A 26,956-nucleotide genomic window follows, 5' to 3' on the forward strand; every position below is an offset into this window, starting at 1 on the left:
GTTGCTGCTCTGCTGTGTATTGGGGTATGGGATGGGCTGCAGCCTGCCGCAAATGGAATGAGAAAATCTATTCATATTCAGATGAGCGCGATTCACCACATAGGCTGAGATTTTCAATTACAGAAGATCTGTGTGTTTATCTGCTTCACCATCCTCCCAGAATTGCTGAGAACTTGGATAGGCAGTGTGTCACTTATTACACTCCTCTCTAGAGGCCTTTTGTGAATTATACATGTACTGCTTTTATTTATTTTTCCATGGCTCTAAGGACACAACACTCCACAGCGTGTTCCTCAGAGCTTATGTAAGCCACTGTCAAGTGGAGTTGTGATCGCTGCTGTCGCTAATGAAGCTCTGAAAGCCTTTTCAAGGCCGACACATTGTGCTCTCAGCTCGGCATCTGGTGAAAACAGCACATCCACCTCTCATCCTCTGTACACTTAGGGGTCAGTTCAGCACCTACAGTGTTACAGGAATGCAGATGCATGAATTCTGTGTGATAGCTGCTTTATATATACATATGCTCTTCAAAAGAGGACTATAGGCATCCCTGTAAGAGTCTTTCTTTCAGTAACTCAGTTTAATTCACACTTGCCTCCCTGTCCCTCTCTTTTTCTGGATGGATGGACTGTCCTAACAGACTTAATCCTGCCCTGTATGTTTTTGGTTGGTTCCTGCTGGTGTGATTTGTTAACAGCAGCGTTCTGGATGTGGATAACAGCATATATCATTGTGCTGCTGTGAAACAAGGACCATATGGTGACCTCTGTATGACATGCAAATTGTGTATTGCAACTGACATTACCCAGATTATGTCATAAACTATTATCAGCCTTTATATGATGTCTGACACCAGCCACAATAAATTTTATTTTATTATGAACTTTCTTACAAACATCACACTCAATTCAGGCAATTTATAATTATTTGATATTTAAAAATACATATATATGTTTCACTGTTCTGATTAGTGTGAAATGATTCACATAGCGAAGAACCTCACAACCTGCCACTCTTCAGGAAAGTGTTATTGTGTGAAAGATACAGGTTGCCTCATTGTGAAATGTGTCACATCCTGTCAGCATCACTCACTAATAGCAGAGTCTGTAAACCTGAATCCAAAACTTTCCTTCAGAAATTAAATGATTCATTATTATTAGAGAAAGTTTTAATGCGAATTTGCTGCAGCTAAACAAGGCTAAACATGAGCACTGTATGGTATATGAGTATAGAGTGGAGTCTTTATTCCAGAGCTCCTTCACTTTTTTCTGTAAAACATGTTGGCATAAATGAACCTCTATATATAAATATATATATATATCAGTGAGTGCAGTGGATGCTTGATGAAGAAGTAATTGGACAGAGTTTTTGAATTGCTGGCCTGTGTGGAGTGAATGTGATTGTAGGAAAGTGATTGTGGAAAAGTACCACCGCACCTTAATAATTTAGCATCAATCGGCTTTCCTTCTGGGCTGGGCAGCAAAACTACCATGCTTTCTGTTCGCAAATAGCGAGAGAACATCCCCCCTTCTTGAAAAGGGATGATAACTACCGTTTACAATGTGCTGTGGCCAATCAGGCAAATAATTACTTCCTAATAGAGCCCAAGCACGTGGTCATATCTTTCTCTTTAGCCACTGCTGATGGGATCCAACTCCTCATTTTCACCTCTTGCTTTTCAGTTTCTTTCTCACTGCGTTTGTCCTGGAGGTGGATTCCAACAGAACCCTCTTTTTAATGACAAATATGGCATTGTGGCACACTGGCCCCTTCTTGGCTCATTAATTACCCATTCTGCTAGTGTAATGTGGACAGCCCCTAACTATTCCTGCTCAGATGACCGGGCCGAGTGCACAACCTACCCATCTGCCACTGTACCTGCTGTGTGCCCTTTTCCTTGCCCTGACCCCTGCCCTCATGTTCAGAGTGGGCACTGGTTATGTGAGGGTCATCTGGGGTCACTTCCCCTGCTGATGAGCAGCATAAGCAGGCAGCCAGAGAAACCAGCCTGGCATCCAGACCCATTAGTGTAAGTGTGTGTGTGTCTTTGAACTGTGCTTTATTTCACTATATGCCCATCCACTCTACCAACACTGAAGGGCAGCAATCCAGGGAATATTTTATTGACTTTTTTGAATATTTTATTGAAATGGTTTGATTAGTGGCTTGTTTTAATGACCAGGTGTGTGTGGTTGTGGTTGTCATAGTAACAGATAATTGCTGCAATTTATAAGGAGAGAAGTTTCCAATTCTGTTACTGATCAGTTTCTCACATTGCAAAATATTTCGAGAGGAGGGGGAAAAATAGAAGGAAAAAAAACCCGCATTAACAGGTGGTACGAAATGTACAGCAAACAAGCCTTAGCGTCTGCACTTTTTGCTTTTTGGAATTTATTTCAATTAATGCAATCATAATGATGATTATCATAATGTATTATTATTATTTCAGATTGTTAATAGAATATAACTAAATCAATCCTAATATGGTGGCATGATATGGTACCGAAATGTTTTTGTTAATAATGCAGAATATTTGACCTGAACCATGCTGTGACTGAAAAATGCATTTTCCAAAATCTCAAATACAAGAATATGTCACCTACAACATTTGTTTATGTACAACTTTTCTAAACTCTAAAGTTTATTGCTGAGATGGTAGGTTGGTTTACCTCACTGCAGTCTGGGCTCACTCCCTAATTCCCGTTACATCTCTCTCACTTGATTACAGTATAGACACAAACACAGGTCATGAATATGGCACTGTGGAAATTTATGGAAATGGCCTTCTGTTTTGTCGTTACAAGTCTCACCGGCTTCCTCCGTAGGAGGCCTGACCCAGAAGAGCCCGATTGCTCAATGCCTTGGAGAGATCCTGTGGCGGCTAATTTATATTGTTCCACAAACACTCCGAAGCACCAAGAGAATTAACAAAAGATTGTTTACAGGATGTGTTCCTATTCAAACTCGTGTTGCTCTGTCGTCTGTGTGAAGTTTTGCGCTCATTTCCATAAGCAATGCAAGTTTTTCTTTTTTTCTTTTTGACTGTTAATCATTGATCACAGACCACACTTCTCCCTTCTCATATCTCCCTCACTCTCTCACCTTTTTTGGGTCTTCACTCTTTCATGATTGGCTTTAGTACTGAGGGGCGAAGCGTCTCAGGAGTGGCGCAGAGGGAGAGAAAATTTCATTAATGTTCCACAGCTGTGTGTCCCACTCTTACACAAACCTTTTAAAATGCATGAAATAAAAAGAGGGGAAATTAAAGAAAGGCATCAGACGTAGAGTGAGGGCACGGCAGGAAAGCGAGAGGAGAGATCGTGATAAAGAACATCTTAGTTCATTGAATGACAGCGTGTTCTTTAGTGTTATTTATTTGAATGTTAAGCATTACTTTCAGACTTGTGTGGGACTTGTTCGCTAGTGTGAGGTCACACAAGATCAATCTACATCAATAGATAAACCAAGAAAGAACCGCTTGGTATCTCAGTCTTGAAGAAGAGAAATCTTTTTTTTTTCGTTAAAAAAATGTTTCTGTCACCCTGTCTGTTCATCTATTTTTTTCTTTGTACATCCAGAGGATGACTGTGACCTTTACACTAGTGCCAGTTTAAAAAGAATTGCACGTTCAATATGGTGTATTTTGCACATACACATGATTTCATAAAGTCTCAAAACATAAAAATAAACACATATTGCATGCTCAGATGTATATTTTATCATCCGAGGAACATAGGTAGCATCCAGAAACCTTTTTACAATCTTTTAAAAATTAACTAAACAAAAGCAGCTGCTTTCTCCCTCTGTTCTTTTGTAGTTATTCGCATTTGATATTTTAGTATTACGTTACCATTTTGCAATGCAACCATTTACACACAAAAGAGACTCTTGTCACCGTGTCCACGTGCATGTCCCCTGTTCCTTATCTTTCTTTATAAAGCTCCTTTCTGCTGCAATGAATCACTATTTAAGCATGCTTAATATTTACCTTTAAAACAAGACCAAATTATGATTTTTAAAAACTTTTAAAATGCAAGTATGGAGACATTATTGAACATCTTATGTTATATTAATGCTGTGAATTTGTGGATGAGAGGGGAACTTTTTGTGAAGGTGTGAAAGGGGCGAGGATGGATGGGGCTGGAGCCAGATAGATAATCCTCACACAGCTCTCTAGTAAAGGAGCGTATTAGTGTCGCTGAGTTCAGGAAATGAGCGCGGAGTGAGATATTAAAGAAGATACACCTTCGGGCGCACACACAACCCTTTCAGCCATTTAGCCTACTTACCCGCTCTTAAAAAAAATGAGCATTGTATTCATTATTTCATCACTGTGTTTCCTGTTTTAAACCGTCGCTAAAAGGCTTCCCTTCACACACAGAGAGAGAACACTGTGTCGCGCTAGCGTAATTACACAGGATGTGTACCGAAGTACCTGGGCCGCAGATTAAAGCACGCAGAGATTAATGTTCCTTTTCCTCCACATGATGTATTACTCTGGTTTGCCTTTGCTCCTTTTCTGAAATCTCTGTTAATTCATCGGTGGGAAGTTTACCATCTGTTTTGAATTTTCAGATTGCAATCAAGTAAAAATAAACACACACACACACACACGCACACACACACACACACACACATACATTCAAATGTTTTCTGAAAAATCAAAAATGAGGGTCAAAGGAGCAAATTTTGCTTTTGTTGAATTATATTATTCCTCTCGTTTCTTTGCCAGGAGCCAAACCCAGGGTGTCTGTGAATATTTTATGTGGTCTGTATCAGGGGCATATTGTGTGGTTTAAATGTTTTAGCTTGACCATTTTCCCTACTGGTAGCCATCTTTATAAATTATGTAGTGCTGCCCGGGCTTTACCTTGTTTTTCTCTAGAATGGAGAAAAAACTCTTTCTAAAATATTAAAAGGTTTACAGGTGACTGTAAATTATCAGCTTTAGTATATTCAGTTGTTTCATGTAATGAGAAAATAAATAAATAAAACTTGGTGCCACCACCTAAGCCGAATCTTCAAACGGAAAGTATGCAACATATTTGCTGGTCCAGTCTGCTTGTACTTCATTTTCATGACTCCTTTTTTATTAAATGCCAACATTCAGTTTGTTAGCTGCATTGAAGGGCATCAATTGCTCATAATACATCCTACATGAATTAGTAGTGTTGTGATAAGACTGATCATCACAGTGTCAGTTGTCCTTATTGGTTAGGACATTTTCCACAATGAGTTGGTTTCATGAGAGAGAGAGAGAGAGAGAAAGACTGGCCCTGCATGAAATTGTCTTGCATTTTAAGTGTGTCAATGTGACACTCAACTGTGATTTTTTTTCTCTGGCATGGAAGGATATGTGTGAAGCCAGGATTGCACCAAGAGAATTCATATTTCAGAAGGAATAAAAAGAAATATGGCTGCGTGAGCATTAAGTACAGGTGAGAGCTTTAACAAGAGTTTGTTCCCAAAACAGAAAATGTATGGACTACCACTCTTAGAAGTCTGAATGTCGCAAGCAACTACCACCAGATTTGTTGTACACATTATATCTGTATGACTTTTTAGGTTTCGTTTTATTCAACATATTTCACACAAACAACAATAACTCCCACAGATAGTAATCAACACTAGACCTTTGATTGGCACACATTGTGTGTGTGTGTGTCTGTGTCACCATTTGATGTATTCTTGATAAAGCCAAGTAATAAAAAAACATCCAGGTTTTCCAACTGTGCAAATGCAAATTTATTGCTAACTCTGAAATGGAGCACAAGAAAACTCAATATGGATTTGATTCATAAATGCCCACAGAGACTAACTTACCTACAATGTTGTTGTCTCCTTTTGGCTTCTCCTGTCAGGGGTCGTCACAGTATACAGTACAGGCCAAAAGTTTGGACACACCTTCTCATTCAATGTGTTTTCTTTAATTTCATGACCATTTACATTGGTAGATTCTCACTGAAGGCATCAAAACTATGAATGAACACATGTGGCGTTATGTATTAAACAAAAAGTGGAGACCTGGCCTCCACAGTCACCGGACCTGAACCCAATCGAGATGGTTTGGGGTGAGCTGGACCGCAGAGTGAAAGCAAAGGGGCCAACAAGTGCTAAACACCTCTGGGAACTCCTTCAAGACTGTTGGAAAACCATTTCACGTGACTAGTAGTCACCTGAGTGGTAGTTCAGGTAGTAGTAGCCTAGTGGGTAACATACTCGCCTATGAAACAGAAGACCCAGGTTCAAATCCTACTTACTACTATTGTGTCCCTGAGTAAGACACTTACCCTAAGTTGCTCCAGGGGGACTGTCCCTGTAAATACTGATTGTAAGTCACTCTGGTTAAGGGCGTCTGATAAATGCTGTAAATGTAGATGACTACCTCTTGAAGCTCATCAAGAGAATGACAAGAGTGTGCAAAGCAATAATCAGAGCAAAGGGCGGCTATTTTGAAGAAACTAGAATATAAAATGTTTACAGTTATTTCACCTTTTTTTGTTAAGTACATAACTCCACATGTGTTCATTCATAGTTTTGATGCCTTCAGTGAGAATCTACCAATGTAACTGGTCATGAAAATAAACACATTGAATGAGAAGGTGTGTCCAAACTTTTGGCCTGTACTGTGTGTGTGTGTGTGTGTGTGTGTGTGTGTGTGTGTGTGTGTGTGTGTGTGTGTGTGTGTGTGTGTGTGTGTGTGTATATATATATATATATATATATATATATATATATGTGTGACTCTGTGACCTATAAAAAGTTTTGCCTGTGGAGCCATTCAGCTAAAATGTGGTTAAAAGGAAGAAAGCCTTTAAATGAGCCATAGGGTATTGAGTCAGAATGTCAGTGATGATTGTTAATGAGAGCTGAAGTTAGCCTCGGTCACTTAAGCTTTTCTTCCTCTGTCTTGGCCCCACTGAGTGGACAGATGTGCCCCTGCGTGCATCATGCGTGCATGACGGCTTTTAGTCACTGCATGTGCCTGCTTCAGGCCTTTCCAGTCACCCATTCTCATTGGTGCAGAAACCATGACTGGCGGCTGACGTGGCCACAGCGCATGTAAATGTCACATCAATAAATGTTACAGCCCAAGTTGCATCTGTGGATTGCATTATTTGCTCTGCATTTCTGATTTTTCTGCTTGTCTGCCCTGTAGGTCTTGACATACCAGAATATGGTTAATTTCTGACTCTTTTGCCATTGGCACATCAAGTCAGATTTAGCCGATTCAGGACTGCCTGGGTAGCAGAAAATGTAATGAGCAGAAGGGACCATGGGCTTGTGTGCAAAGAACATAATTAGTGGGTCTTATCCATGCCATCATTGGACTCTGTGCATTGGTCAAGTGGAATTTAAGATCCTCTAAAGTTGTCACAGTGAGTAGTGGAAGTGTTTCTGAAACCGGGAAACTGCTCAAAGCTCTTTCTTGATCACACTGTTATCCTCTCACAGGGTTTAAAGTTCAATGGTCACATCAGCCTATTCTCACTGTCCCCCACTGTCTCACTGTCCCTTGTACATATATGACAGGATGGACTCCATGTACCTAAACAGGCTTAGAAAATTAGAGACTCTAAATTGACTGTAGGTGTGTGTGTTCTATGTGTGTGTATCCACGACCCTGAATAACAGAACTATGTGGTTCAGGATGGTGAGTGAGTGAAGTGTGTGCTTGTTTCTCTAATCTGAATGTTTTAACATTCTTCAGCACGTTTCATTTATCTCCCAGAATCTTTTGCTGGCGAGAGCAGGTGTGAGGCGAGGCAGCGGTAGTGGGGTGGATGATGAATGGTTGTCTGCAGCCGGCACATGTGCCTGAAATGCACTCACTCTGCTGGGGCCCCTGTCTCCTCTACGGCGGCCGACGCCCAGCGTTCTGTATCCCAGCAGCAACCCGACTGCTAATGCTTGTGTGCGAGGGGCATTAATCCTCACACAGCTGTGTGTGTATGTTTGTGTGAGAGAGTCAATGAGACTCATTGCAGCCCCAGGAGACCCCATCTGAGGTCTGCCATCGCTTGACTGGAAACGAGGCGATGATGGACCCGAGTCTGATATGATGTAGGGTCTGTTGTTTCGTAGTTTAGGTCTCATTATCTGCCCAGCAGCTGGGATCTGTAGCGGGCGTACATTGCCATTCTTCACAGTATAGCTTTTCACAGCACTGCTGCTGATGTTGTGCCTGGTGGCACCTGTGCATTTGAAGAGAATTCAGAAGTTGGAGGAAGCTGCAGATCCTGCAGAGGGGCCAGTGTCTCCTGAAGCTCTGAGAGATTACAGGTATGTCTGAAGGAGCAGCATCGATTGGGGAGGCAGTGGAATGGAAGAGAGTGCCGCAGTCGATCTATCACCACTCTGGAAGAATGGCTAGATTGAAAAAGAAAATAAAAAAAAGTTTTGAGTTTCTTTTGCCACTTTAACTTTAATTCACGGAAGGCTTTGACTTAGAGCCGCTCTGCCTCCACAGTAGCTCTAGTCGAACCACTGTAGTCTGGTGCTACATCAGCGCTTCTTCCCCCCGTTGACGTAGGTTCAGTCTGCCCTGAAGCTAGTCATCATTACATTCATCAATCAGATTAGGGGGTTGGTGACTAAAACTCAGATGGGCAGACCTAAGGTAGTTGATGTCACACACTGTAATGCTCACTCCGACCGAGCCAGGCCTGTGGCACAGGTGCCTGAAGGATTCAGATTAAGACGTTGCCCTTTGACCACGGATCTCTGCGAGTCAGACTGACTGTGACACATCTGCCTTGGTCTTGGCCCGGCACTGTGACGCAAGTGCAGCTTGTGTCCCTTCGTTGTCATGGCTGCAGGACGCGATCAGAGAGATTGACCAGATGGCACGATTTGACCTGACCTGGCAGACTGTTAACCTGGAGCCTCCATCCACCTGCAGGCTACAGCTCCATCAGTGAGCATCCAGATGCTTTATTTCGCATTTCTCTGCTTCCCTGTGACTACTGAAGTGCCCATGATTGTGGTTGCTTGAATGCTTAGCTACTGAGACCATCTTTTTTTAGCTATGTGTACAAGTCTTATATTTATGACAGCATTCAACAAGTGAGACATAATAGCAGAACAAAATGTTGTAGAGGCAAAATTAGCAATAAACAATGCAATAATGTATGTGCAAAGTATCCACGCTGCTTGGAAGAGATCAGTGCAAAGGATAATTGCAAGTGACAAGAGTGTGACAAGAGTTCCATAATCACATTGCATATTTGCCTCATAGCAGTGGGCTAGAACTGCTCTGAATCCTTCCGTTCGTGTGGTGCTTGTCCTGAGCCACAAGTGACTCTAATCACGAGTCATTCACAGTGCGCTTTGTCATTCTGAGGATCCTCGGTACAGAACCACAACATGGTGTGTGGAAGCGAGCACAGTAGAGTACAGATTGCAAGGACACTGCAGTGGGGCCCTAGACTTCAGCTCATGGGATGATGGGGGTGTTCTCCTTCAAACCCAGTACTTACTCTGACAGTGAAACCTCACTTAATCACCTACGACACATGAGCATTATTTGTGGACTCGTCTTCGCTTGTTTTCTGTTATTGATCAGCCCTTCAAAGGGTGGCATTAGACCATTGTCCTCTCCCTCGTGCTGTATTTAAGATGAGTGAAAAGACAGACCTGGAGAGGATGGTGATTAGGAGACTTGGTAGAGGGCAAGGAGCGCCCAGGACAACCGGCAACACTTAGCCCAGCCTCCCCTACGTCCTGATGCTGACCCCACCTTCTCTCCCTTGCCGCCTGAGGCTTACAGAGGCGTGGCATTGTGCGCAACACTGAATAACAATAGGGACTCTTGCTTTTGGACAGATCCCTCTATTTTTTTTTTCTTTTTATGCAAAAGATCAGAGACATTTTTATGGATATCTCCAGGGAATGATGGGCTTTCGGGCTTGGTTTTTGTTATTTTAAATCAAGGTGTCCTTGCCTCGGTCACCAGCTTTAAAATAGTCAAATACTGTTATTTCTGATTAAAAGATAACAGGAAAGAAGTGTATAAATCCATCTATGTTCCTATCTCTCTGGATTAAATATAATAGCAGACAGTTGATAAGAGCTTGCCTGAGTAATGTTAGTGTTTTTGTTCCAGTCGGAGTGAAGAGTCCCATTTCCTGATAAATCGGGTTATCTGTGGATAAACAGCTTTATTCATTCATTGTCAGCTAGGCAAGCTAGTAATCATATTCTGACTCTTATCTGAGGAACAAAAGCTTTGAAACCAACACAACAAGAAGACTAGCAATCTTAGCATGGTGAGACCAGTCTGCCTGCATCAGCTCGTCCATAACGGCAAAAGATTCCTGTAAGATATGTTCAGAATATTGCATGCTATGTCTTAGAATGGGCATTAACGCATGTCTTTACGAGCCTTTATGTGTGGCCGTGTGCAAAGGTAGATGAGTGTGTGGCTGCATGTGTGTGCACAAACTGGAACGTTTGAGGCCCGATTAAGCTCTACAGTTATCCCTGCAGTAATAAAGTTGGAGTTAAGAAAGTGTGACTTAAGACTTTTTTCTATTGGTGTTATGGATGTGTGTGCATGTGTGTTCATACCATGACTAATCAACCTCTTCAAAAAAGTCTCACCCTGGACATGGCACTGTTTTATACCTTGCTGCCTTCTACCTTTCTGGAATAGACTTCACCACAACCTTGGCTTTGAATGAACAGCTATAAAGAATGTGTGGCTGAATAAAAATGTTTCTGTAATGTAAAGACGTTTCTTGCCTTTTTTTTCTCATGTAAAGCTTAAGCAACCTCTTTTATGCCCCCACATCTCTCATCTCACCCATGCATTTTCATCTCTGTTCTCAGAACAGCGACTTTGAATAAGCAGCGGGAGCCTTTAGTGCCGGTAATGGTCTCTGCCTCCATGCCTGTTTCTCCTAACACGCAAGCAGCTGGAGTGTCAGACACTTTTATCACCTCCAGTCCAGTAATGGCACTCTTTGCTTTTCATTACAACTGTGTGTGTGTCACCATGCGATTTTTAGTGCCTGCTGATCGGACTGGGCTGAGTCTGTAAAACCCAGTCAGTCAGGTGTGAAGGTGGAGGAAGGCCGCTCTCCCTGACCTTGTTAGCCTTGTTCCAGCATGTGGCGCGTGGATGAGCCTGTCTTGTATGTAGGCCAGTCATCTGTAGAAGCCTGGCCAAAATTAGAGATTCCTCCTGTAGACTCTCATTAATAATGGCACACAGCCTCCAGACAGATAGCTAGCCCTTCGTTGTCTCCCACAGCTCTCAGGACATCTCAGTTTCCCCCACCCTCCCTTTCTCTCTTTTTTTGGCTTTCTTTCTTTATAGGTTACACTTAGTAGAGATGTTTTCATTGAATTAGCTGGCATCATATTGTGCACCATGTGATAAACAGACTGTTACAATGTTCCAGTATCACACGGCACAGTGTTTTGGTTAAATATGTAACACAGATGAGTTGAGCAAATCAATATCGCAAGATACCAGTTTCAATATAGCAGCTCAATATAGCACCCATGAATTCACCCATGAATTTAAGATGAGGTCCCTGTCCAGCATTGATAACCAAATAGCTCAATTAATTATAAATATTGTTATTATAATAGTAGTTGTAGCGCTGATGTTGATTTTGCCATTAATTGTTTTGTTTCATTGTGTTCTTGCAAGTGCAAGAACACATTCAGAACACTTGGGGTTCTTGCAAGTGCTGCATGGGATTTTGGATGCAATTCATTGTGCAGCCACCATGAAAAGCTGTTTTCTCATTACTTTAGTGCAATTGAAGAGATGAACCTGAATAAACAGATGTAGAACTCCAGTTGCCATCTGGTAAACACTGGAGGATAAGCGCAAATATACAATCCTTTAACATAATTTTTTAGGTCAGGATGCAAGGCAGATCAGCGCAGTATCCTAAAAATGATCTGTAATATAGACAATGCAGCAGTAATGGCAGCTTATGTGTCCTTCAGCCAGTGATGCATGGACATTTTCCACTTTGTATTAAAGTGAACCATGCTCTCCAGTGTAAATGTGTGGATTAAAGAGATGGGGACTGTAATGGCCCTTCATGCTGTGTCTGGCCTTGCAAAAGCAAACACTGCAGTCATGTGCGAATAGCTCTGTAATATACTTAAGTGCAAATGAGTTCTGGGTGCCTGAGATTTCTTACCATGCAAACTGATTATGGGTTCCTTATTTGTTTTGGTGGGATGCGTTCAAGAATGACTGTTGGACACCTGAGCTCAGGCATGCCACACTGCGTGAACAGTGAAATCTGACATCCTGTTGCCCTCATTCTCATCAGTGGATGAGAATTACACACACACACACACACACACACACACACACACACACACACACACACACACACACACACACTCCAGCTATGTGAAATGTTTCAAACAGACAAATGGATAACATGTCCTTTGTAAAAATTGCAACAGCCCTTCTTTAAGCATAATGTTGAAACAAATCCCCTCTGTGAAATTGACACTTCTTTCTTTTGCCTTTCACTATTAAGTGAAAATAAGGGGCACTTGAAGATGGCCATGAGTTTGAATCTGTTGGGTAGTTGTATTAAGTGCTTGCTGTCATGGCTTCAGATTTTGCCACTAAGCGTATGTGCATATTTGCCCCTTTTGCTTATGTGTGGCTGCTCTTGCACCCAGAAATGCAACCTATTCTTTTATGAATGTACCTTTTTAAAGGAAGACCCCACAAACTGCTGCAAATAAGATATTCAAATTGAACAAGCAGTAAAACATAATATCGCTACCATCAATATGCTAATTTTTCCCCTCCACTCTCCACTGCTGTTGAGGTCATAAAACCTATATTTTGTGGCAACTTAAACAATAAAAGAGAGTTACCTTATTCTGCATTCTGTGCTTAAAAGCACCATAAACCTGAAGGTGGCTGTAGCTGGCGCTCTAGAGCGATCCTTGAAGGTCACCTTCCTCCTGGTGTCTTACCACGGCCTCCAGCAGCTTCCACTAAGCCTGCTGCTGCTATGTCTTGTGCCAATGTTTATAAGAACTCTCACACACACATGCACACACACTTGTTTCCCATTAGGGTCTATCGGGCATTCTTACGGCTTATCTGCTTTCTATTCTTTCTCTTTTTCTCTGACACATAACCTCATTTACAAAGTCTGCTATTGGCTTGACATGCCATTTACTTTTACTGATTCTTTGTTAAACACATCATACTTTATGTTATTTCTTTGTTTCCTGTTGAAAGCCCCAGCTCTCCTTTGTACTACAAATTCCCGGATAGCCAATATTACCAGCGTTATATAATCCACAGAAGTAGCTACATCAAAGAAAACTTTCATGTTGTATTCTCAATGCTTGCTGTAGTTTGAATATAGACACAGTTAATAGGTTTTTGAACTCGCTAAAGTTAATCTGAGCAGGATCTTTATATTCTGTTTGACTTGGGATATTAGGTTATATGTGAAACATACCACCAAATAGCATTCTATTCACACACTTAAAATGTACACATAACCATGCCTCCCCTCAACGCCGCTTCCTGTCCTTTTTACAGAATAAGATCATCCTGGATCCCCTGACCTTCAGCGAGGCCCGTTTTCGGCCCTCTCTAGAGGAGCGACTAGAGAGCATCATCAGCGGTGCCGCCCTCATGGCCGATTCATCCTGCACGCGCGATGACAGGAGGGAGCGCATTGTGGCTGAATGCAACGCTGTGCGCCAGGCCCTGCAAGACCTGCTGAGCGAGTACATGAACAATGTGAGTCCAAACCTGATTATACCTATTTAGCCCAGCATCCTTTGCATCCAGCAGATATTGTGCCCATGCAGTTGCCAATTCTACCATGTGTGCTTATTTAGTCTTCTTATATGTGTAAACATGTAGAGTTACCTTCACCTTAATTTTATTTTTACTTTAAAAATATATCATTAGGCCAACAAAGATGTAAAACTAAAGGGCGTTTAACTCCTCAATGCATTGAGGATAGAAGACAAATAAATAGAGAACAAATAGCTAGTCATGCACAGGTCCCCTGCATAAGCTGGGAGTTTGTTATACCATCAGGATCTGCAAATGAATTATGGCTTAAAAGTCCAGTCAAACTCATAGCCACCATTCAGTATATTATAGCCTAATTATTCTAACAACCCTGAATTTTTCTCTAGATGATTTTGATGTAGTAAGATAACATAGATGACAGATGTAAGAATAGATGTAAAAAAATTGTTGATGTGCTGCATTAATTGAAAAAAGCTATCTTAAAAATGTAGCTGTGTTTGAGCCAAGGGCACAATGGTGAAATGCAGCAGCTTCATGCTGTTTTTGACTGAATCACATGGGTGAATCAGACCACACAGAACACTGTTATTTTGTTAAAGGTACAAACTACATAAGTATAGATCTGTATGATACCTCTCTGTCCCTATTAGCATAATGTACACTTAACCTTGCCTAGGTCTTTTCCCATACTGTGAGAAAAATTACTAGACAATGTATATTTTTGTACATCCAGACTTAAATTACTACAAACATATTGTGGTGACAAAATAAGTGGCAGGTGAAGATGGCAGCAGCATTCTCTGTATCGCATCTGCAGGTTTGATGTTCCTTTATGAGGTTGTTTGCTGATCAGGTTTTCCCGATAGAGTTTTGCTCTCGCTGTGCAGAAGGACATCATGTACAATCGCTCCTGTTTAGAGTCTTCCTTTAGATGCTGCTGAGGGATGAGTGATGAAAATGTTCTTGTTGTTTAAAGACCTACACTGTGACTGTCAGCAGAATGGCAGTGTGCTGAAGCCCTTTTGGAGGAAGTGTGACACTTTTTTTTCTATTGTCTGCAAGCCATATTGAGCAGTGCCTACAATTGACAGCATAGAAATTATTATGTTTATGGCAATTTTTCTGTTGACAATATTTATGGAAATGTTTTGCTGAGTGGTCAATTATCAGAAGACATTTCTTTTTAAATGACATTTGGGTCTAACCTCCCATTGTGATTGGCTGAGAGGCAGTCCAGTAGCATTTCTTTACTTATCATTCTGTCTTGATAACTTTCTTTTACTGTAATGTGACAGCCATCTTCTACCTGAATATGGAATGAATGTTGTTGCTTAGCAACAATGCCTACAGCTACTTAAGAAACTGGAAATAAGACTTTTTCATTATTGGAGCTAAATCTAGTTTCTTGTTATTTTTCCTATCATCATTAACTTTTACCATTTTGATATAATGCTTTTCTGTTGCACCAGTACTTTATATTGTCTATTATTGCTGGGATACACATATAGAATATTTTTATTAAATTATATTATATTATATTACATTGGCTGTATGTAGATATGCAAACCAGTGCATTATGTAAGTGGTCATGTTGCAATAACTGAATTAGGCTACTTTTTGGTGTCCCAGTCACCCAAGTCACTCCAACAAATCCCAACATCAACACTGAATGGGAACTCAACATTTTTTATTTTTACACTTAATGCTACTTAATTTTCTTTAGAAGAGAGAAAACTGTAGTTGTGACAGATGTCAGGAAGTCAGACTTGTCCAATCACAGGGATGAGGGATGAGAGTCTCAGATAGTGTCATTCATCTGCCACACTCTTTAACCTTCAATTTGGCCTGCCAAGTTACTCAGGAGCTGCCTGTTTGAAGAGGGATTTCACCTTATCACTGGTGTGTGTTTACCACAGTGCATATCTGTAAAGAGCGTCATTCGTATTCATGCCGTGCCTCTCAAACTTATGTGCAGATGTGTATTTACCCTGGTATGTTGTTAGAGAGGATTATTCTGTCACCTTGAGTTTAAGATAAACTTTTTGCCCTGAAGTCCTATGGTGGGATTCTGGTATGAATTTAACAGGAGCATTTATAGTCCCCTGTGAGGGAGCTGGGCTGGTGTGGTGCTTGTCAATTTGTTAGAAACAGGTGCCATTTGTGGCCATTAAGGTATTGGCAAGTCTTCATGTTATTGATTGTTTTAGTAATCCCCATCCTACCCCCATCGGAGGCAGCTCTCTTCCATCAGCAGTTGTTTGCTGCTCTAATTTAATATGTGTTAGGTGGTTCTGTGCACACTCATGGCAGCTAGAAAGGTCTTGCTGTGTACAGGAACATGACCTGCTGCATATTAACATTACCTGTTACTGGTAGCTATTCATTATTCAAATGCATATTGTTTACAAATTTAACATTGTAACATTTACAAATAATAGTGTGTGATAGGGAGTGTTGAATCATGAAATATTGTTACTGGTGTGCAGAGGGCACTGTCAAAAGTCAAAGGTAGATGAACTGAAATCTTACTATATAAATCTGTAAGTAAATTACTGTAAGTAAAATATTGCTGTCCACCCTTTATTATTTACCCTTGTTTATTTCTATTGAAAAGTTACACTTAGTGAAATCCAATATGAATCCATTATAATGATATTTAAAAATGTGCAAGAGTGACATTGTCATAAGAGGTTTTCATTCCCAGCATTCATATCAGCCAATTGAAATGCCTGGTTGGAACTAATTGTGGTGTAATATATTCATTAAATCAATAATTACTAATTGAATTTAAATGAAATAAAACAATATATTTTAAATGCATAATTAAAGAGCCTTAAACAGTGGTTATAATTTGTACGTTTGTGGGTGTTTGGGAATGGTAGGTATTGAGGTAGCACTGACAGAGTGACATACCTCTTTCAGTCCCTGGGGTTTCCTGGACTGACGTGTGCCTCTTGAGTCAGCGTTAAATTGCTCTGCTTTGAACCCAGCTGGGCTGCTAATCTGCCAGATTTCCTGGCAGGAGGAGAAATTAGAGCTCTGGTTTACTTTCTCAACGGAGTGCCACAATAACCTGGGGAGTGTCTTAAGTTCCAGGCGCTTTTGAAATTTCCCTCCCATCGTTATGTATTATAGAGTGACATGGACTATTTAAAACCTTGTGAGAAGCACCGTCTGTGCAGCTCTGTCTCTCAGAGCTGAATGTACTCTCCAGTACATGCCTGGCCGCTCTCCTCTGTAAAGCAGCTTTTGTTGGGGTATTTTCAGCAGCTTCATTAGCTTTATAAGTTGTGGTTTGGGAGCTACAGCTGGGAGTCTGGAAGGAGCCCTGAGCCATCCAACCACAGAAAGAGAGAGAGGGAGTGAAAGAAAGGGGGATAAGAAAGAAAAAAAGTCAGCTGTGCATCAGAATATGCACCTAAATTAGCGTAAATCTTTTTACGGTTCTGGGGCTCACTGGAAACAAATGGACCTGACCCTAATTCCTTAGCTGCCTTGAGAATTCGCCAAACACATTTAAATTTCTTGATTCATTTTTATTCTTACAGAGGTTTTACAGCTCCTTTTTACAGGTTCCTGCTGGAACAGAATAATTGTTTTGTGTGTGTGTGTGGGGACAGTGCTTTGCTTAGTGGCACCTTGACGGCTCGGGATTTGAACAGTAACATTCTGATTACGGGGTCTGTTCCGTTTATTGCATAACCTCACATGTTTTATTTCATATTCTTCTGTCTTCAATTTTGTTCTATAAAGTAAAAAATGCAAGACCCATAAATAAGTAGATGTCCAAACTTTTGATTGGTAGTGCATGTGTCAGTCATTGTTCAGAATGAGCCATGAAAATTTTTCATTGTCAAATTCCTGCTTTAGAAAGGACTTCAATGCCATTCTAATGCTTGAGCATATTCATCTTGGGAGATTGCTCGACTGCAGACAAAATCTTGTACACAGTTAAAAGCTAAAGATAGATTAGGTCTAGACATACAGTAGCGAAACAATTTAACCACGACTTAAAAAAGGATCTCTTTCTAATCTCTGAACCTGTATGTTCCTTGTCCCTGGTTCCATGCCCATGTTGAATTAAGAAGCAAATCAAAGAAAAATTGTTAGTAATAGCTTTTATGAGTAAATACTATTCAGGAAAATGCATCAATAACAACCTTAATAGCACAAGTTTATCGTAGTATAATTTTTCAACAATCCATAATTTACAATAACAGGATAATAACATGCCAATAACATGGCATAATCCATGGGACTTTGTTTCATTTACTATGCACCAAGGCAGTTGATTAAAAGTGGTACACTGGAGAAAATGTAAAGTATAATGTAAACTAGTTGATCACATGCTAATATCTCAAAGATGGTTTAATGTGGTTCTGCACCAGCTTTTCAGGGAAAAGGTTTTGTTTCCTATTCCTGACTTAAACTGCGTTTGTACCCTCAAAACCAAACTGCACCAGACACTAACTCCCCTTATTTCATCCTGTGCTCCTTTCGTCTAATCACTCAACCTTGCCTTCCCCAAACGTTCTGTGGCACGACACAAGGTTAATCAATGTGCCAGCGGGCAATAAATTAGGTTGGGGTGACAGTGGAATGTCCATACCTGTCAGGTGTGCAGGTGATCGGTGACTGGTGACAGCAGCCAGGCTCCCAGTTGCCTGCTGAATCATCAGCATGGGCTGATTTAGCTACGGCAGTTCCGACAGCTCGATCTGTCAATTGATCGGCGGAGTAATGCATCGCCCGCCTGGGTCAGGGGAGCTCTGCACTGGCCTGAAATGTTGGGGTATGGCGATTGGAGGGTTCTGGCTAAACCCCCCTTCATGTCTACACAGGCAGTAAACAGGATTTAGGGAGTTGGTTAGCAGAGCTTAATCTTGCACTTAGCAAGACGTGGCACTTCTGTGGTCAGGAGCCATTTAAAAGAAGACAAATGCTTGTTGGTTGACCGGCCTTTGGGATAGGGGTGACACAGAGGGCTTAATCAGGAGTGCACGCTGGCGTTTGGGCAGCATTACTGGGCAGCTGCTGCCACAGCGGATGCATCTGGGCTCCCGTCCTCCCCGTGTGGAACCCCCAGGGCTAAAAACAAAGGGATGAACAGCTTGCAGCTGGGGGAGATCAAAGCCCTCTCTTAAAAGCAAAGAAAGGATGGTGAATGAGCTGGAAAAGAGATGGAGTGATCATTGTGCCGTGTGGATGTCCCATGACCACACAATACTGAGCAGGGAGATGAGCGGCAGAGTAGAGAAGAGAACAATATTAGAAATGTGTAGTGTTGTGTTAAGGGGGTGGTTAAAGGACGTCTGGAGAGATTCTTTTAGTGTATGGAGGATGCACAGAGTGTCCCATTTGTCAAAGAAGCTGATCAGGAGATGTATTCATCAGTCTTTTTTTGTACTGTTGATTGTCAGTGTGTTGTCAAACAGTGAACTGAATTTGTTATATTTATTAGCAAAAAAAAAAAAAGAATAACACCATTGTGTCAGATTGCTGTCAATACTGCAGTCCCACTAATTTAATTAAGATTCTGTGTTGTTGATTAGTTATGGTGAAGAGGTATATGTGTCACCAATTTTTTTTTTTACCCAAATTAAACCACTTGCTAACATTTATTTTTTACATTTACGATATTTTTCAGACGCCCTTATCCAGAGTGACTTACATTCAGTGAGACTCATGGTTAAGTGTCTTGCACGGGAACACAACGGTATTAAGCGGGGTTTGAACCTGTGACGTTGTGGCCGTCTGGTTCATGTTACGGTTTGTGTTACCCGCACCACTCTTAGCTTGTTTTACAAATGGAGCCTGACACCTGGAGCTAAACATTGTTTTTCCTCAAGACAGATTACTGTTGAGGCCAATGCTTACACACTGATCATACAACATCCATGTCCAAGACCATTCATATTTAACTAAGTTTGGATGAATAATCAGAGCAAAAGAGACTCTAACTGTTTTGCACCCAAGGCCGCTTTGGTACAGTGGACGGCCTTGGCTGTTTGCTAATTACCTCAGCATGTCTTCCTCCATGCAACAGTGAGAGAGCAGGACTATATTAGACACTCAGTGCCGGCCAGTTTAAATCAATGAGCATGTGTGTTTATTCCCTTCATCATCCAAGGTGCTGTGAAGGACGTGGATGAGCAACCAGACTGAATTAAACATGAACAGATTTATTTGATTAATTACTATAGGTGTCACGCAGTATTAGAATCGACCCGCAGGCCCATTGATGTATTGGTTGTTTGTCTGATACGTAGTCTCCACTCATTGCTGGCCTCGGCTAGACGTGGCCTTCACGTCATCGATTTCCACACACCGTTGCCGGCCATTTCCTGTTCCCCTTTCCCGTAGTCTGACGTGAGGTTTTCTGGACTGCTCCCCGTGGTTGGAGTGAAAAATGAGCCCCAGGGTACACAACTAGAACTGCTCTGATGGACCGTGGTCGGACTCACGCGGCCACCTGCTCTTTGCCTGCGGCTGGCGCAGGAGTGCTGGCCCTGCCCCACGATGCCCCCCGTGACCACTGGTGTCCGCCATCTCCACAGTCCCCAGCCCTTTGATGTCTCCTCACAGCCAGACTGCCGGGCACATCTCAGGGGAGACAGAGAGAACAGTATTAGCTTCCACCCGCCAGAGGCAAGATGAGGAACAAAGTCAAGAACCGCATCTAACTATCCCACCTCTTGACAGAGCCATACAGACGCAGGGTCTTAATGAACTAGTGCATGGAGTTAATCATGCTTCTGTAAAGAAGCTGGCGAACAGTTGGCTACTTATCAGTTTCTTTCTCTCACTACAGCTTGGTGTATTGAAAGTGCTGCTGGCTGGGGCGGGTAGATTATTTAGAGACATGTTTAGCACCTCGTGGTTCTATTACCATCATGTGGAAATGCAGACGCAGCGTGACAGTCAGCAGGCAGGTTGGAGAGGAGCCCGAGCTTTTGTTCTGCCTCTGATAACACTGCAGGAAGATGAGTCAGGCTTAAATTACCCAGGTCTCTCTCTCTCTCTCCCTTTCTGATTCTCACTATATCGGCCTTGCTGCCTCATTAGAGGATGCCGCCTCCTCATGATGCTTCATATCCTCCCCCTTCACTCTCTTTTCCGTTTGCGCCTATCTGCCTCGGTGTATGCACACCTCCGACATATATCTCCACACACACACACACACACACAGATACACTCAGCGATAGCTCCTGCGCGTGGCCAGCGCGATCTTGCTGTGTTGTCGCAAGTTAATTAATGTCGCACAGTCAGACTGCATGTATTTCTCTTAATTAAGGCCTCCCTGTCAGACTGTCAGGTGGGGTTAGCACGGAGAGTGCCTGGTCCCTTATGTTTTGTTTCGCCCAAGGCTGCAGGGCATGCTGTACACTGTACCTTATGCTCACTGATGGCTTGGAGTAGCCTGGAGCTTTGTTCTCTGTGTTTTATGGGCATATTTTGTGTCATGTCACCTTGCTGGAGATGTCTTTACTGATGCATTGGGGCAGATTTACAATTTGGCGTTAGTGAGTGTTGCCAAAGGATCCTGTGCTAAGAAGAATCAGTATTCAATCACCACCACTCCTGTCTAATGTGAAAGTGAAAGTGAAGTTATTGTAATGTGATACACACCAAGCACAGCACATGATGCACACAACGAAATGTGTCCTTGGCATTTAACCGTTGTGCTCAGTGGGCAGCATAAAATGCGCCCAGGGAGCAGCGTGTGAGGACGGTGCTTTGCTCAGTGGCACCTCTGCGGCACCGTAGCGATTCGAACACGCAACCTTGCGATTACGGGTCCACTTCCTTACCCGCTAGGCCACCACAACCCCACATAATGATGCATCATGGGCTGGACGAAGGCACAGTTCATACACACGCTCACATGCTCACACACACAGCTGTCACTCCCTCTCTAACACTGTCCCAGCAGGATAAGCCCCACACCTAGACATTTGATCTGCCGGCTTAATCCCAGTGTATGGCTCCAGGCTTCAGAGCTCAGTGCCACTAATGCCAGTGTCCAGTGGGCACTACAGTGGGAGATTGTAATGCTCTGTGCTGGCATGGACCCCAGCGGGCCTGTACGTCCTCTGTGCTTGCATGTCAGCGGTGACTGAATAGCGTTAGAGTCAGCGTGCCCCTGGACTCCATGCTACAGCTCATGTTGCAGGAACGTGAAGCTATTCCAGCCCCCACCTTGGCCAAGTATGTCATTTATCTGCAAATAGAGCTGGATTGGTCTGCACATGCACTTAACATGCACTGGCCACTAATGGCTCTGACAGAAAGTCCTCCAGCACCACAGCGGTATTCTGTTCCCTCCTGCTTAATCAAAGCTTCCTTCCTTATTTCTTCCACTGAAGAGACCAGGGTCCAAATGGAGGAGGTATTGAGAGGCCTGTGTACATCACTGCTCAGGGACTCAGTTAAACTCCTGCAATCCATCTTTGAGTTCAGTAGTTCAATAATGCTGCATTAGCTGCCTCAAGGTCAGAATGTGTGAGCCTAAATAGATTTAGTTTTTTTTGAACAATGAAAATAAGCTATGTAAAGTGAAGATTAATCTACAAACTCTCCTTTGAGCAAAGTATTCAGTGACGTGACACAGTAGCTTTTTGATTCTTTCATCATTCTGGGATAAGATAGGTCAGGTTTCGCACAATTTAGTGTTCATTGTCAGCAAACTGGAGACAAGAGTTTTTTTTTTCCTTCATCTTTGTTCAGTTAATTGCACTTATGATGCATAACAACAGCAAATTAGCTTGCATTGCCTACTTATTATTCTCAAGTGTAATTATTGGAATAAAGAGCATAGGAACTGATTTGGTGTCATGCTGACAGGTAGGAGCTGCTGGAGGGGAAGTTCATCCAATCACTTTCATTTGAGAAACACAGCGAGTGGTGTTTCTCGAGGCACATGGCTTGAAACTCCCAAGATCTAGTGTAGCTGGATCTGAATGTGCACCAGTATCAGTGCTTTTCATGTTTGCATTTTTTTTAACCATAAATGTGAGTAAACAGGTGTGATTTTCAATGTTGGTCCTACCTTGTCCTCCTGCATCCAACCATTCCTCTCTAGAGTCTAGACTTTAGGTTATGCCCATCACTACCCACCCCCAGCCTGTAAATCACTTTCTCCCACAACAGTGCAGTGAAACCTCCTTCCCATCTGTCAATAACTAATGTGCCTTGTGTGCTGCTCCCCTGCACTGCCAGCATCTGCCTCTCCCATTCGCAAAGCACTTTCTCTGTATGGTGTGGGATAAGGCTGCATTAACTCTCTAAGGTTTACTCAGTGTTTTTAAGAACCCAGGATGCTGTATGCTGACTGCCTCCAACCCAGCAGATGGTGCTGCATGCCTACTCCAGTAATCCTAATACTCTTTATGTTGGACCATGCTTGTGCAGCCATTCTTGAATCTGTGAAAACTTGAAATACCTCAAACTTTTGATTAAGTGTCTTTTTGTGTTATGAGGAAATTAGATACTCTCAAGGTGAGAACTTTTTTTAATTTACTTTCTCAAGGCTGTGCTCTATCTTGTGGCAGTGGCCTTGTGCAGAGAAGGCATGAGTAGAATGAAGTTGTATCATACTTTTATTTATTTTTTGACTGAAAAACAACAATAAAACTTCTAAATGTATTCAGCTGAATGTGCTGAGGTGTGACTCTGCAACCATCTCCCCTGTTTCTTTTGCTTTGTTAGACTGAAATTCATTTTTATTCATGTAATAAGAACAAATAAAAGGAAAGGAGAATAAAGTCATATACATTATCAGCCAGTTCAATTCAGTACTTTTCTAAGATAATTTGAGCCAAAGTTCAGATTGAGCCAGCATTCTCATGAATTTGCTCTTTGTGTTAGCCATGTACAGTAATCAGAAAAATAAAATAGGTTCTTTAATGATAATAAATCTCACTGTGTCGTCTACTGAGGCACTTTATTACTGTCCAATGATGAGATCTAAAATGGATTTTTAAATTCCTCCCAGCACTATACGGTGAGATTTGAGGTTATATGAAAATGTATCAGTCATTCTTTTGAAACTTCTTTTTTTACACCAAATAGTGTCAGAATGTTTATGTGGGTGTTTATATTCAGATTAGTTTCTTTCTATCTGTCTCTATAGCTTCTCCATATTCATTGTGCATTTATTTGTGTGTTTGTGTGTCTTATCAGTCTGCCAAGTGTGCTCTGGAATCCATTAGCCATACTATGTCCAGATCAATCTTCCCGTTGTGCTTCTCCACACTCTTTCATATGGTGGAGTGATATTGAAACACAGTGATGGCTGGTAGCTGGAGAGCCATATTGTGATTGCTGGTGATGCTGAGGGCAACCCCTCATTCCCACCATGGTTGCCCAAGGGGGTTTTGTTATGCTCTGGACAAACCTGTCTCAAACCTGTCATTTCAGAATAAGGGAAGGGAAGTGAGATAAGGACTGTTGGCAAGATAATTTCCTCTAATTCCTGTCATTGTTGAAGAGGTGATGTGGACACAACGATTCAGGCATTGAAGTAGTTGAACCTCTGGTGCTATGAATTTGTTTATGTCTTCCTGGGTACCACTGTACTTGCATGAACTGTAACTACAGAATTTCCTTAAACAGAAATAGCAAGTGCCTCAGACTCTAAATCACTTGTTTTTTTGCTGCTGCATACCCAATGATAATCTTTAGTAAAATGGAGGGGGCATGTCGTCTGCCGACTCAAACACTTCGCGCCAAATTAGCACCATCACCGTGAAACAGAACACCCAGATGCAGCTGTCACTCCAAAGCAGCTGTCTGTCGACAACGTTATCTCCCACCAAAAGGTGATCAGATGAATTTGAGCATAATTGGGTTTTTAGGCTAACTCATATTAGGAGATGAGATAGAATTAACCAGAGAACATATTAATGTAATAAAGCCTCTCAGATCTGTCTGCTTATTGCATTAGAGAGTTCTCCCTACCCCCTCCACCCCTGCTGTTACCGTCCTCCCCCACCCTTTTGCTGGGAGTGTGGCTAACACGATTGACATTGATAGGTGGATCAAACTATGGAATCAAAAATAATTGTGTTAGGCGGCCAGACAGGGATTTGAAGACCTGGCCCTAACTGCGTTTGCACGCTACGTATGTTGGTATAACAGATGCAGAGGAGGCTAACAGCAGCAATCTTTGCAGCATGGAGTTCTCTATCTGTGTACAATAAATGGAGGGAAGGAGAGAAGTGGTGCATAGAATTTTTTGTATGGAACAAAACACTGAAACTCTTCACAATCTAATGCTGTCTCTGTCTAGCCCTCATTGATGGATAGGGGTTAGGGACAGTGTTAATACACAGGTGACCAGTCTTTTGGTAAACCCACTGTGTCCTCTCCTGTAACAATAATCTTATGAATGTCCTGCTAGTTGAATCCACTGCCCAGTCTGCTACCCCTACATGAATATAGGTCCCAATGACTGCCTTTACAGCATTTATCAGACGCCCTTATCCAGAGGGACTTACAATCAGTATTTACAGGGACAGTCCCCCCTTGGAGCAATTTAGGGTTAAGTGTCTTGCTCAGGTACACAATGGTAGTTAGTGGGATTTGAACCTGGGTCTTCTGGTTCATAGGCGAGTGTGTTACCCACTAGTCTACTACCACCAAGATCACCCAAAATCAGATGTAGTGCCACCTAGGGTAATCTTTAGAGCTGAAAAACATGACCAAATAACAGAATCAATCATAATCAGAAAACTTTATTAATCCCGAAGGAAATTGCTGATTTTACAACTCGACATAGGGAAAGACATACAGTGTACATATAATGTATGTATAAGACATACAACAAGTGCACAGAGAGACAGACAAACATACAATTAGTAAGAATAAGCACTAAAAATAAGTATGCAGTAATGAAAAATTGCATGTAGCCCTCAAGTACAGAGGTAGCTCTTCCATTGACCAAATGTTTTCCTTGCCAATCCATATGATGAGATATGATGTGGTTCAACATCATGTTGAAGTATATTATGCAGTAGGGCACTTTTTGTGTTTTTGTATTTTATTATTTCTTTTGTCTGGGTCCATCAAAGAGCCTCTATGCCTCGATATATCTGCCTGTTGTTTGGAGAATCTTTTTATATCTTCAAATACACACTAGGCCCGCCACATCTCAGCAGAGTGTGCACGATGTGGTCATCTTGTTGTTATGTGAGGGCGGTGTGACCTGATGGATGACCTGTCTGCTGCTGGCGCTGAGGAGAATATGAGGAATGGGTGAATAGGGAGGAGGGGTATGGTGCCAGATCTCTGCATTAGCTGTAGCCTGGGTGATCGCAGACACAGCACCCGCTTCACCCACTTTACTCCTTTATCCATTACTCGCCTCACCACAAAATATAGCTCACAATCAGAGTGGCTGGGCTCCATTAGCATAGGTGCCACAAAAAGACCCAATAACGCTAAACACTGGAACATTCAGTGTTGTCCCATCTTCATCAAACTTGAAGAACCTACATTAACAAACACACCTTAAATGTACTCATATACACAGACATTGTTGTCCTCAGTACAGATACCTACCATTCAGGCATTCAACCTTGTTGCTGCTGCATATTGATACTATACACATCAAGATGATTCAGCCGCTGTAACCAGAGTGCTTTGTTGTATGAGAGGCTAAATAGACAGGCCCCTACTGAGACATCAATGCACGTTAGCTGGTTTTCTGACCCCAGGAGTGATTGATTCAGACCCCTGAGTTTCATCCCCCATGGCCAGCCTGCCCTCCCCTTTCATTATGTATGTTTACCATAACTCAATTGCTCTCTCCACAGGAACACGCTGGAACACGCTCGATGAAATGTATTGACATCTTGCCGATTGAAGTATCTTCCCCACGTGTCTCAGAGGCCCTCTCTGCCTGTCATTCACTTTGAATGCAAATCTGTCTTCCATCAAAGGTCACTTAGTTACTGCCAGTCTTGAATTATTCTGTGGTGGAGAAAAAAACAACACCCTTTTACCACCCTTTTGTGTCCTGAATGCTTAACCGGAACACTTTTAATCAATGTGGGTAGTCGGAGACCTCAATGTGGGTAGTTGGAGACCTCAACTTGTTTCAGCAATTTTTTTGTGCAAAATCCTTTCAGAAAGTTTCAGAGCTTGTTGAGTCAGTGGCACTGAGGTTGTTTTGAGGCCAATGGA

The 26,956-nt window shown here is 42.1% G+C and overlaps 1 protein-coding gene across 1 annotated transcript in view; it reads left to right on the top strand.

Moving 5' to 3' along the window:
* The window catches only part of ctnna2 (catenin (cadherin-associated protein), alpha 2), a 331,524-nt gene that overhangs the window by 90,816 nt on the left and 213,752 nt on the right, over positions 1-26,956 (top strand). Inside the window, exon 7 of the mRNA XM_028975730.1 lies at positions 13,547-13,750. Coding sequence (XP_028831563.1) covers positions 13,547-13,750 — 204 coding nt within the window. The remainder of the gene's footprint in view (positions 1-13,546; positions 13,751-26,956) is intronic.

The sequence above is a fragment of the Denticeps clupeoides genome, chromosome 4, assembly GCF_900700375.1.
Source record: "Denticeps clupeoides chromosome 4, fDenClu1.1, whole genome shotgun sequence".
NCBI lineage: Eukaryota > Metazoa > Chordata > Actinopteri > Clupeiformes > Denticipitidae > Denticeps > Denticeps clupeoides.